This window comes from Oncorhynchus gorbuscha, unplaced genomic scaffold (genome assembly GCF_021184085.1).
Source record: "Oncorhynchus gorbuscha isolate QuinsamMale2020 ecotype Even-year unplaced genomic scaffold, OgorEven_v1.0 Un_scaffold_1076, whole genome shotgun sequence".
Lineage (NCBI taxonomy): Eukaryota > Metazoa > Chordata > Actinopteri > Salmoniformes > Salmonidae > Oncorhynchus > Oncorhynchus gorbuscha.
This window is the reverse complement of record NW_025745965.1, coordinates 150,524-163,641: the sequence shown is the minus strand read 5'-3', so window position 1 is coordinate 163,641 and position 13,118 is coordinate 150,524. Positions and strand designations below refer to the sequence as shown.

General features: G+C 46.1%; 1 protein-coding gene across 2 annotated transcripts in view; it reads right to left on the bottom strand.

The window, feature by feature from the left end:
- Positions 1-13,118, bottom strand: part of LOC124021172 (glycine receptor subunit beta-like) — a 67,012-nt gene that overhangs the window by 14,864 nt on the left and 39,030 nt on the right. The window contains exons 7-9 of one of the 2 annotated variants that reach the window (XR_006836212.1): positions 12,620-12,757; positions 11,282-11,434; positions 9,503-9,599 (exon numbers count right to left, since the gene is read on the bottom strand). Coding sequence is in view for 1 of the 2 variants with exons in the window: in XM_046336521.1 (XP_046192477.1) it covers positions 11,282-11,434; positions 12,620-12,757 (291 nt within the window). In the remaining variant the exon portion in view is untranslated. The remainder of the gene's footprint in view (positions 1-9,502; positions 9,600-11,281; positions 11,435-12,619; positions 12,758-13,118) is intronic. The other variant, XM_046336521.1, reaches the window with a different exon arrangement.

Here is a 13,118-nt window from a genome sequence, read left to right as displayed (position 1 = left end):
ACAGAGACATTAGAGACATTAGAGACATTAGAGACATTAGAGACAGACAGACAGAGACATTAGAGACATTAGAGACAGACAGAGACATTAGAGACAGACAGAGACATTAGAGACAGACAGAGACATTAGAGACAGACAGAGACATTAGAGACATTAGAGACATTAGAGACAGACAGAGACATTAGAGACATTTTTTTCCCACCTTTATTTAACCAGGTAGGCTAGTTGAGAACAAGTTCTCATTTACAATTGCGACCTGGCCAAGATAAAGCAAAGCAGTTTGACAGATACAACGACACAGAGTTACACATGGAGTAAAACAAACATACAGTCAATAATACAGTATAAACAAGTCTATATACAATGTGAGCAAATGAGGTGAGAAGGGAGGTAAAGGCAAAAAAGGCCATGGTGGCAAAGTAAATACAATATAGCAAGTAAAACAATGGAATGGTAGTTTTGCAATGGAAGAATGTGCAAAGTAGAAATAAAAATAATAGGGTGCAAAGGAGCAAAATAAATAAATTAAATACAGTTGGGAAAGAGGTAGTTGTTTGGGCTAAATTATAGGTGGGCTATGTACAGGTGCAGTAATCTGTAAGATGCTCTGACAGTTGGTGCTTAAAGCTAGTGAGGGAGACAATTGTTTCCAGTTTCAGAGATTTTTGCAGTTCGTTCCAGTCACTGGCAGCAGAGAACTGGAAGGAGAGGCGGCCAAAGAACGAATTGGTTTTGAGGGTGACCAGAGAGATATACCTGCTGGAGCGTGTGCTACAGGTGGGAAATGCTATGGTGACCAGCGAGCTGAGATAAGGGGGGACTTTACCTATCAGGGTCTTGTAGATGACATGGAGCCAGTGGGTTTGGCGACGAGTATGAAGCGAGGGCCAGCCAACGAGAGCGTACAGGTCGCAATGGTGGGTAGTATATGGGGCTTTCGTGACAAAACGGATTGCACTGTGATAGACTGCATCCAATTTGTTGAGTAGGGTATTGGAGGCTATTTTGTAAATGACATTGCCAAAGTCGAGGATTGGTAGGATGGTCAGTTTTACAAGGGTATGTTTGGCAGCATGAGTGAAGGATGCTTTGTTGCGAAATAGGAAGCCAATTCTAGATTTAACTTTGGATTGGAGATGTTTGATATGGGTCTGGAAGGAGAGTTTACAGTCTAACCAGACACCTAAGTATTTGTAGTTGTCCACGTATTCTAAGTCAATGCCGTCCAGAGTAGTGATGTTGGACAGGCGGGTAGGTGCAGGTAGCGATCGGTTGAAGAGCATGGATTTAGTTTTACTTGTATTTAAGAGCAATTGGAGGCCACGGAAGGAGAGTTGTATGGCATTGAAGCTTGCCTGGAGGGTTGTTAACACAGTGTCCAAAGAAGGGCCGGAAGTATACAGAATGGTGTCGTCTGCGTAGAGGTGGATCAGGGACTCACCAGCAGCAAGAGCGACCTCATTGATGTATACAGAGAAGAGAGTCGGTCCAAGAATTGAACCCTGTGGCACCCCCATAGAGACTGCCAGAGGTCCGGACAGCAGACCCTCCGATTTGACACACTGAACTCTATCAGAGAAGTAGTTGGTGAACCAGGCGAGGCAATCATTTGAGAAACCAAGGCTGTCGAGTCTGCCGATGAGGATGTGGTGGTTGACAGAATCGAAAGCCTTGGCCAGATCAATGAATACGGCTGCACAGTAATATTTCTTATCGATGGCGGTTAAGATATCGTTTAGGACCTTGAGCGTGGCTGAGGTGCACCCATGACCAGCTCTGAAACCAGATTGCATAGCAGAGAAGGTATGGTGAGATTCGAAATGGTCGGTAATCTGTTTGTTGACTTGGCTTTTGAAGACCTTAGAAAGGCATGGTAGGATAGATATAGGTCTGTAGCAGTTTGGGTCAAGAGTGTCCCCCCCTTTGAAGAGGGGGATGACCGCAGCTGCTTTCCAATCTTTGGGAATCTCAGACGACACGAAAGAGAGTTTGAACAGGCTAGTAATAGGGGTGGCAACAATTTCGGCAGATAATTTTAGAAAGAAAGGGTCCAGATTGTCTAGCCCGGCTGATTTGTAGGGGTCCAGATTTTTCAGCTTTTTCAGAACATCAGCTGAATGGATTTGGGAGAAGGAGAAATGGGGAAGGCTTGGGCGAGTTGCTGTTGGGGGTGCAGTGCTGTTGACCGGGGTAGGAGTAGCCAGGTGGAAAGCATGGCCAGCCATAGAAAAATGCTTATTGAAATTCTCAATTATGGTGGATTTATCAGTGGTGACAGTGTTTCCTATCTTCAGTGCAGTGGGCAGCTGGGAGGAGGTGTTCTTATTCTCCATGGACTTTACAGTGTCCCAGAACTTTTTGAGTTAGTGTTGCAGGAAGCAAATTTCTGCTTGAAAAAGCTAGCCTTGGCTTTTCTAACTGCCTGTGTATAACGGTTTCTAGCTTCCCTGAATAGCTGCATATCACGGGGGCTGTTCGATGCTAATGCAGAACGCCATAAGATTTTTTTGTGTTGGTTAAGGGCAGTCAGGTCTGGGGAGAACCAAGGGCTATATCTGTTCCTGGTTCTAAATTTCTTGAATGGGGCATGTTTATTTAAGATGGTTAGGAAGGCATTTAAAAAAAATATCCAGGCATCCTCTACTGACGGGATGAGATCAATATCCTTCCAGGATACCCCGGCCAGGTCGATTAGAAAGGCCTGCTCGCTGAAGTGTTTCAGGGAGCGTTTTACAGTGATGAGTGGAGGTCGTTTGACCGCTGACCCATTACGGATGCAGGCAATGAGGCAGTGATCGCTGAGATCTTGGTTGAAGACAGCAGAGGTGTATTTAGAGGGGAAGTTGGTTAGGATGATATCTATGAGGGTGCCCGTGTTTAAGGCTTTGGGGGGGTACCTGGTAGGTTCATTGATAATTTGAGTGAGATTGAGGGCATCAAGTTTAGATTGTAGGATGGCTGGGGTGTTAAGCATGTTCCAGTTTAGGTCGCCTAGCAGCACGAGCTCAGAAGATAGATGGGGGGCAATCAGTTCACATATGGTGTCCAGAGCACAGCTGGGGGCAGAGGGTGGTCTATAGCAGGCGGCAACGGTGAGAGACTTGTTTTTAGAGAGGTGGATTTTTAGAAGTAGAAGTTCAAATTGTTTGGGTACAGACCTGGATAGTAGGACAGAACTCTGCAGGCTATCTTTGCAGTAGATTGCAACACCGCCCCCTTTGGCAGTTCTATCTTGTCTGAAAATGTTGTAATTTGGAATTAAAATTTCAGAATTTTTGGTGTTCTTCCTAAGCCAGGATTCAGACACAGCTAGAACATCCGGGTTGGCAGAGTGTGCTAAAGCAGTGAATAGAACAAACTTAGGGAGGAGGCTTCTAATGTTAACATGCATGAAACCAAGGCTATTACGGTTACAGAAGTCATCAAAAGAGAGCGCCTGGGGAATAGGAGTGGAGCTAGGCATTGCAGGGCCTGGATTCACCTCTACATCGCCAGAGGAACATAGGAGGAGAAGAATAAGGGTACGGCTAAAAGCAATAAGAATTGGTCGTCTATAACGTCTGGAACAGAGAGTAAAAGGAGGTTTCTGGGGGCGATAAAATAGCATCAAGGTATAATGTACAGACAAAGGTATGGTAGGATGTGAATACAGTGGAGGTAAACCTAGGTATTGAGTGATGAAGAGAGAGATATTGTCTCTAGAAACATCATTGAAACCAGGAGATGTCATTGCATGTGTGGGTGGTGGAACTAATAAATTGGATAATGTATAGTGAGCAGGACTAGAGGCTCTACAGGGAAATAAGCCAATAAACACTAACCAGAACAGCAATGGACAAGACATATTGACATTAAGGAGAGGCATCCTTAGTCGAGTGATCAAAAGAGTCCAGAGAGTGGAGTGGTTGGTTTCGGGGTCAAGGCGATTTAGACAGCTAGCCAGGACATCGGTAGCAAGCTAGCATAGGAAGGGGGTCTGTTGTTAGCCACCTCTTGCGTTCCGTCAGTAGATTAGTGGGGTTCCGTGTGGCAGAGGGGATTAGTCCAAATCACACAACAACAAAAATAAAATAAAAACAATAGATATAGTTATAGAGGCCCAAGAATAAACATAATAATAATAATAAAAATAAATAAATTGTCCGATTGTCTATTCTGAGAGCAGCCGGTAAAACAGCTAACGTTTAGCAGGCCGCAGATGGGCGTTCAGGTAACGTCGAGACGGAGGAGCCAGCCGGATCTCCTTCGGGTAGACAACGTCGGCAGTCCAGTTGTGAAGGCCCGGTGGGGCTCCGCGTAGGCAGTAAGACGGGTCCGGATAGGTGACTGCAGCCCAGGAGTGATTGACGGAGCTCAGGAGTGATTGACGGAGCTGGCTAGCTCCGGAGTAATTTATGTTTGCTCCGGAATCGACGAGAGCAGATAGACACACGGATAGCAGCTAGCTAGCTGTGAGATCCGGGAATGAATGTCCAGAGAGCAGTTGAAATCCAAGGACATGGAGAGAAAAATTGGTCCGGTATGTTCCGTTCCGAGCCGCGCTGCGCCGTACAAAACTGGCGATAGATGTTCGAGCTAAAGGATAGCTGATGACCACAAACCGTGGTTAGCTGAATAGTAACGATTAGCCAGTAAAGAAGCTAACTAGCTTCTGAACTAGCTTCTGATTAGCTTCTAGCTAGCTCCTGGCTAGCTTCTGGCTAGCTTCTTGGAGTTTCTGGCTAGCTTCTGGCTAGCTTCTTGGAGTTTCTGGCTAGCTTCTTGGAGGATTGCAGATTTGAGGTAAATAATACTTATTTATAAATATAAATTGGTGAGGCGGGTTGCAGGAGAGTGTTTTGAAGATGAGTTGATGGAAAATTTAAAAAAATGTATGTGAAAAAAAGTTGTAAATATATATATATACAGGACACGACAAGACGAGGACAAAAGACGCTCTTATCCAGAGCGACTTACAAATTGGTGCATTCACCTTATGACATCCAGTGGAACAGTCACTTTACAATAGTGCATCTAAATCTTAAAGGGGGGGGGGATACTTATCCTATCCTAGGTATTCCTTAAAGAGGTGGGGTTTCAGGTGTCTCCGGAAGGTGGTGATTGACACCGCTGTCCTGGCGTCGTGAGGGGGTTTGTTCCACCATTGGGGGGCCAGAGCAGCGAACAGTTTTGACTGGGCTGAGCGGGAGCTGTACTTCCTCAGTGGTAGGGAGGCGAGCAGGCCAGAGGTGGATGAACGCAGTGCCCTTGTTTGGGTGTAGGGCCTGATCAGAGCCTGGAGGTACTGAGGTGCCGTTCCCCTCACAGCTCCGTAGGCAAGCACCATGGTCTTGTAGCGGATGCGAGCTTCAACTGGAAGCCAGTGGAGAGAACGGAGGAGCGGGGTGACGTGAGAGAACTTGGAAAGTTGAACACCAGACGGGCTGCGGCGTTCTGGATGAGTTGAAGGGGTTTAATGGCACAGGCAGGGAGCCCAGCCAACAGCGAGTTGCAGTAATCCAGACGGGAGATGACAAGTGCCTGGATTAGGACCTGCGCCGCTTCCTGTGTGAGGCAGGGTCGTACTCTGCGGATGTTGTAGAGCATGAACCTACAGGAACGGGCCACCGCCTTGATGTTGGTTGAGAACGACAGGGTGTTGTCCAGGATCACACCAAGGTTCTTGGCGCTCTGGGAGGAGGACACAATGGAGTTGTCAACCGTGATGGCGAGATCATGGAACGGGCAGTCCTTCCCCGGGAGGAAGAGCAGCTCCGTCTTGCCGAGGTTCAGCTTGAGATGGTGATCCGTCATCCACACTGATATGTCTGCCAGACATGCAGAGATGCGATTCGCCACCTGGTCATCAGAAGGGGGAAAGGAGAAGATTAGTTGTGTGTCGTCTGCATAGCAATGATAGGAGAGACCATGTGAGGTTATGACAGAGCCAAGTGACTTGGTGTATAGCGAGAATAGGAGAGGGCCTAGAACAGAGCCCTGGGGGACACCAGTGGTGAGAGCGCGTGGTGAGGAGACAGATTCTCGCCACGCCACCTGGTAGGAGTGACCTGTCAGGTAGGACGCAATCCAAGCGTGGGCCGCGCCGGAGATGCCCAACTCGGAGAGGGTGGAGAGGAGGATCTGATGGTTCACAGTATCGAAGGCAGCCGATAGATCTAGAAGGATGAGAGCAGAGGAGAGAGAGTTAGCTTTAGCAGTGTGGAGCGCCTCCGTGATACAGAGGAGAGCAGTCTCAGTTGAATGACTAGTCTTGAAACCTGACTGATTTGGATCAAGAAGGTCATTCAGACAGAGATAGCGGGAGAGCTGGCCAAGGACGGCACGTTCAAGAGTTTTGGAGAGAAAAGAAAGAAGGGATACTGGTCTGTAATTGTTGACATCGGAGGGATCGAGTGTAGGTTTTTTCAGAAGGGGTGCAACTCTCGCTCTCTTGAAGACGGAAGGGACGTAGCCAGCGGTCAGTGATGAGTTGATGAGCGAGGTGAGGTAAGGGAGAAGGTCTCCGGAAATGGTCTGGAGAAGAGGGGAGGGGATAGGGTCAAGCGGGCAGGTTGTTGGGCGGCCGGCCGTCACAAGACGCGAGATTTCATCTGGAGAGAGAGGGGAGAAAGAGGTCAGAGCACAGGGTAGGGCAGTGTGAGCAGAACCAGCGGTGTCGTTTGACTTAGCAAACGAGGATCGGATGTCGTCGACCTTCTTTTCAAAATGGTTGACGAAGTCGTCTGCAGAGAGGGAGGGGGGGGAGGAGGATTCAGGAGGGAAGAGAAGGTGGCAAAGAGCTTCCTAGGGTTAGAGGCAGATGCTTGGAATTTAGCGTGATAGAAAGTGGCTTTAGCAGCAGAGACAGAGGAGGAAAATGTAGAGAGGAGGGAGTGAAAGGATGCCAGGTCCGTTCTGTGAGCTCGCAATGAGTCATCGAGCCACGGAGGGGAGGACCGAGCCGGCCTGGAGGATAGGGGACATAGAGAGTCAAAGGATGCAGAGAGGGAGGAGAGGAGGGTTGAGGAGGCAGAATCAGGAGATAGGTTGGAGAAGGTTTGAGCGGAGGGAAGAGATGATAGGATGGAAGAGGAGAGAGTAGCGGGGGAGAGAGAGCGAAGGTTGGGACGGCGCGATACCATCCGAGTAGGGGCAGTGTGGGAGGTGTTGGATGAGAGCGAGAGGGAAAAGGATACAAGGTAGTGGTCGGAGACTTGGAGGGGAGTTGCAATGAGGTTAGTGGAAGAACAGCATCTAGTAAAGATGAGGTCGAGCGTATTGCCTGCCTTGTGAGTAGGGGGAAGGTGAGAGGGTGAGGTCAAAAGAGGAGAGGAGTGGAAAGAAGGAGGCAGAGAGGAATGAGTCAAAGGTAGACGTGGGGAGGTTAAAGTCGCCCAGAACTGTGAGAGGTGAGCCGTCCTCAGGAAAGGAGCTTATCAAGGCATCAAGCTCATTGATGAACTCTCCGAGGGAACCTGGAGGGCGATAAATGATAAGGATGTTAAGCTTGAAAGGGCTGGTAACTGTGACAGCATGGAATTCAAAGGAGGCGATAGACAGATGGGTAAGGGGAGAAAGAGAGAATGACCACTTGGGAGAGATGAGGATCCCGGTGCCACCACCCCGCTGACCAGAAGCTCTCGGGGTGTGCGAGAACACGTGGGCGGACGAAGAGAGAGCAGTAGGAGTAGCAGTGTTGTCTGTGGTGATCCATGTTTCCGTTAGTGCCAAGAAGTCGAAGGACTGGAGGGAGGCATAGGCTGAGATGAACTCTGCCTTGTTGACCGCAGATCGGCAATTCCGGAGGCTACCGGAGACCTGGAACTCCACGTGGGTCGTGCGCGCTGGGACCACCAGATTAGGGTGGCCGCGGCCACGCGGTGTGGAGTGTTTGTATGGTCTGTGCAGAGAGGAGAGAACAGGGATAAACAGACACATAGTTAACAGGCTACAGAAGAGGCTACGCTAATGCAAAGGAGATTGGAATGACAAGTGGACTACACGTCTCGAATGTTCAGAAAGTTAAGCTACGTAGCAAGAATCTTATTGACTAAAATGATTAAAATGATACAGTACTGCTGAAGTAGGCTAGCTGGCAGTGGGTGCGTTGTTGACACTACACTAATCAAGTCGTTCCGTTGAGTGTAATAGTTTCTACAGTGCTGCTATTCGGGGCTAGCTGGCTAGCTAGTAGTGTTGTTTACGTTACGTTGCGTTAAAAGAACGACAATAGCTGGCTAGCTAACCTAGAAAATCGCTCTAGACTACACAATTATCTTTGATACAAAGACGGCTATGTAGCTAGCTATGTAGCTAGCTACGATCAAACAAATCAAACCGTTGTACTGTAACGAAATGAAATGAAAATGTGATACTACCTGTGAATGCGACCGGGTTGTTGAGTTCTATTCAGAAGACGTTGGCTAGCGTTGGCTAGCTGTTGGCTAGCTAGCAGAGTCTCCTACGTTAAGGACGACAAATAGCTGGCTAGCTAACCTCGGTAAATTAAGATAATCACTCTAAGACTACACACTCTAAACCTAAACAACACAATTATCTTGGAACGAAGATACGAAGACAGCAAAGACAGCTATGTAGCTAGCTAACACTACACTGATCAAGTCGTTCGGTTGAGTGTAATAGTTTTCCCAGTGCAGCTAATCAGTGGACGTTAGCTAGCTGGCTGGCTGGCTGGCTAGTGAAGACTACGTTAGACTACGTTAGGACGGCAAAATATGATAATTACGCAATTATCTTTGATACAAAGACGGCTATGTAGCTAGCTGAGAAGAAATTGCTAAGATTAGACTAATCAAAACGTTGTGCTATAATGAAATGTAAAAAGTTATACTACCTCGGGATAGCAGAGACAGACAGAGACAGAGACATTAGAGACAGACAGAGACATTAGAGACAGCCAGAGACATTAGAGACAGACAGAGACATTTGAGACATTAGAGACATTAGAGACAGACAGAGACATTAGAGACATTAGAGACATTAGAGACATTAGAGACAGACAGAGACATTAGAGACATTAGAGACATTAGAGACAGACAGAGACATTAGAGACAGACAGAGACATTAGAGACATTAGAGACATTAGAGACAGACAGAGACATTAGAGACAGAAAGAGACATTAGAGACAGACAGAGACATTAGAGACATTAGAGACAGACAGAGACATTAAAGACAGACAGAGACATTAGAGACAGATAGAGGCATTAGAGACAGACAGAGACATTAGAGACAGACACACAGACGGACAGACGGACAGACGGACAGACAGACAGACAGACAGACAGACAGACAGACAGACAGACAGACAGACAGACAGACAGACAGACAGACAGACAGACAGACAGACAGACAGACAGACAGACAGAAAGACAGAAAGACAGAAAGACAGAAAGACAGAAAGACAGAAAGACAGAGAGACAGCGACATTAGAGACAGACAGACAGATCTATTGATGTCATGATATCATATTGTGATGATGTCATGATCGTCTCCCAGACTGACCTGCTGACAGCCCTCTGGATGAATGGACGGATGGACAGATGGACGGATGGACAGGGACGGATGGACAGGGATGGATGGATAGATGGATAGACTAGGCCTACAAATAGACATAGGGGGAGGGACAACCAGATGAGAACATAACCTTAGGTTATAGATCATACCCAGAGGAACCCTGACATCAGGGTGGATCCAGAAGGGTTAAAGGTTATAGAAAGGTTATAGATCATACCCAGAGGAACCCAGAGGAACCCTGACATCAGGGTTGATCCAGAAGGGTTAAAAGTTACAGATCATACCCAGACATCAGGGTTGATCCAGAAGGGTTAAAGGTTACAGATCATACCCAGAACCCAGACATCAGGGTGGATCCAGAAGGGTTAAAGGTTACAGATCATACCCAGACATCAGGGTGGATCCAGAAGGGTTAAAGGTTACAGATCATACCCAGACATCAGGGTGGATCCAGAAGGGTTAAAGGTTACAGATCATACCCAGAGGAACCCTGACATCAGGGTGGATCCAGAAGGGTTAAAGGTTATAGATCATACCCAGAGGAACCCTGACATCAGGGTTGATCCAGAAGGGTTAAAGGTTACAGATCATACCCAGACATCAGGGTTGATCCAGAAGGGTTAAAGGTTACAGATCATACCCAGAGGAACCCTGACATCAGGGTGGATCCAGAAGGGTTAAAGGTTACAGATCATACCCAGACATCAGGGTGGATCCAGAAGGGTTAAAGGTTACAGATCATACCCAGAGGAACCCTGACATCAGGGTTGATCCAGAAGGGTTAAAGGTTACAGATCATACCCAGAGGAACCCTGACATCAGGGTTGATCCAGAAGGGTTAAAGGTTACAGATCATACCCAGAGGAACCCTGACATCAGGGTGGATCCAGAAGGGTTAAAGGTTACAGATCATACCCAGACATCAGGGTTGATCCAGAAGGGTTAAAGGTTACAGATCATACCCAGAGGAACCCTGACATCAGGGTTGATCCAGAAGGGTTAAAGGTTACAGATCATACCCAGAGGAACCCTGACATCAGGGTGGATCCAGAAGGGTTAAAGGTTACAGATCATACCCGGAGGAACCCTGACATCAGGGTGGATCCAGAAGGGTTAAAGGTTACAGATCATACCCAGACATCAGGGTGGATCCAGAAGGGTTAAGGGTTACAGATCATACCCAGAGGAACCCTGACATCAGGGTGGATCCAGAAGGGTTCATGGTTACAGATCATACCCAGACATCAGGGTGGATCCAGAAGGGTTAAAGGTTACAGATCATACCCAGAGGAACCCTGACATCAGGGTTGATCCAGAAGGGTTAAAGGTTACAGATCATACCCAGACATCAGGGTGGATCCAGAAGGGTTAAAGGTTACAGATCATACCCAGAGGAACCCTGACATCAGGGTTGATCCAGAAGGGTTAAAGGTTACAGATCATACCCAGAGGAACCCTGACATCAGGGTGGATCCAGAAGGGTTAAAGGTTACAGATCATACCCAGACATCAGGGTGGATCCAGAAGGGTTAAAGGTTACAGATCATACCCAGAGGAACCCTGACATCAGGGTTGATCCAGAAGGGTTAAAGGTTACAGATCATACCCAGAGGAACCCTGACATCAGGGTGGATCCAGAAGGGTTAAAGGTTACAGATCATACCCAGACATCAGGGTGGATCCAGAAGGGTTAAAGGTTACAGATCATACCCAGAGGAACCCTGACATCAGGGTTGATCCAGAAGGGTTAAAGGTTACAGATCATACCCAGAGGAACCCTGGCAGCGCTGGCGTCAGGGTTGATCCAGAAGGACAGCCAGGAGAGAACCACGATGAGAAGGGTGGGGGCGTAGACTCCCATCATATAGAAGCCCACCTGTCTCCTTAATGTAAAGATCACCTCCACACAGGTGTAGTAACCTACACACACACACACACACACACACACACACACACACACACACACACACACACACACACACACACACACACACACACACACACACACACACACACACACACACACACACACACACACACACACACACACACACACAAATAACTTATTTATCATGAAATACCATAGGAACATTAATGTAGATCACCCACACACAAGATACCAATAGTTTCACTGTGTCGTTGTTCGTTCAATCATTAAATAATGTAATACAAAATATGTGAAAGATGTTTCATTATGGTACTACACGTAAATACATCACTGTAAAAGGACTCGTAGAGAGAATACTACAGACACAGTGGAATCATTGAACAAAATATGACATTTATTGATGAAATACAATAAAATCACATCATAGGTTTCTTTGAATCAAAGCAAAAATAATTAGCTACAAAAAAATTAAAAACAGTTGAAGTCAACTGCAGTGTTCCTCACCTGGCTTACTGTAAAACATCACTGCAGTGTTCCTCACCTGGCTTACTGTAAAACATCACTGCAGTGTTCCTCACCTGGCTTACTGTAAAACATCACTGCAGTGTTCCTCACCTGGCTTACTGTAAAACATCACTGCAGTGTTCCTCACCTGGCTTACTGTAAAACATCACTGCAGTGTTCCTCACCTGGCTTACTGTAAAACATCACTGCAGTGTTCCTCACCTGGCTTACTGTAAAACATCACTGCAGTGTTCCTCACCTGGCTTACTGTAAAACATCACTGCAGTGTTCCTCACCTGGCTTACTGTAAAACATCACTGCAGTGTTCCTCACCTGGCTTACTGTAAAACATCACTGCAGTGTTCCTCACCTGGCTTACTGTAAAACATCATTGCAGTGTTCCTCACCTGGCTTACTGTAAAACATCACTGCAGTGTTCCTCACCTGGCTTACTGTAAAACATCACTGCAGTGTTCCTCACCTGGCTTACTGTAAAACATCACTGCAGTGTTCCTCACCTGGCTTACTGTAAAACATCACTCCAGTGTTCCTCACCTGGCTTACTGTAAAACATCACTGCAGTGTTCCTCACATGTGTGTGTGTGTGTGTGTGTGTGTGTGTGTGTGTGTGTGTGTGTGTGTGTGTGTGTGTGTGTGTGTGTGTGTGTGTGTGTGTGTGTGTGTGTGTGTGTGTGTGTGTGTGGGTGTGGTACCTGTTCCTTGATAGAATTTGGTGCAGTTTCCGTACTGTATCTCTTGCTGTTTAATGTCAAACTGAGGAAGAGCGATTTCATCCATCTGGACTGGGTCCGTCATCCACATGAAGACCAGATCACTGGTGGTGTAGCCAACTATAACAACATACAATAATAATATAATGATATATATATACTATAACAACATACAATAATAATATAATATATATATATACTATAACAACATACAATAATAATATAATAATATATATATACTATAACAACATACAATAATAATATAATATATATATATATACTATAACAACATACAATAATAATATAATAATATATATATACTATAACAACATACAATAATAATATAATGATATATATATACTATAATAATATAATAATAATAATAATAATATTAATATAATAATAATAATAATAACAACATACAATAATACTATAATTATATATATACTATAACAACATACAATAATAATATAATGATATA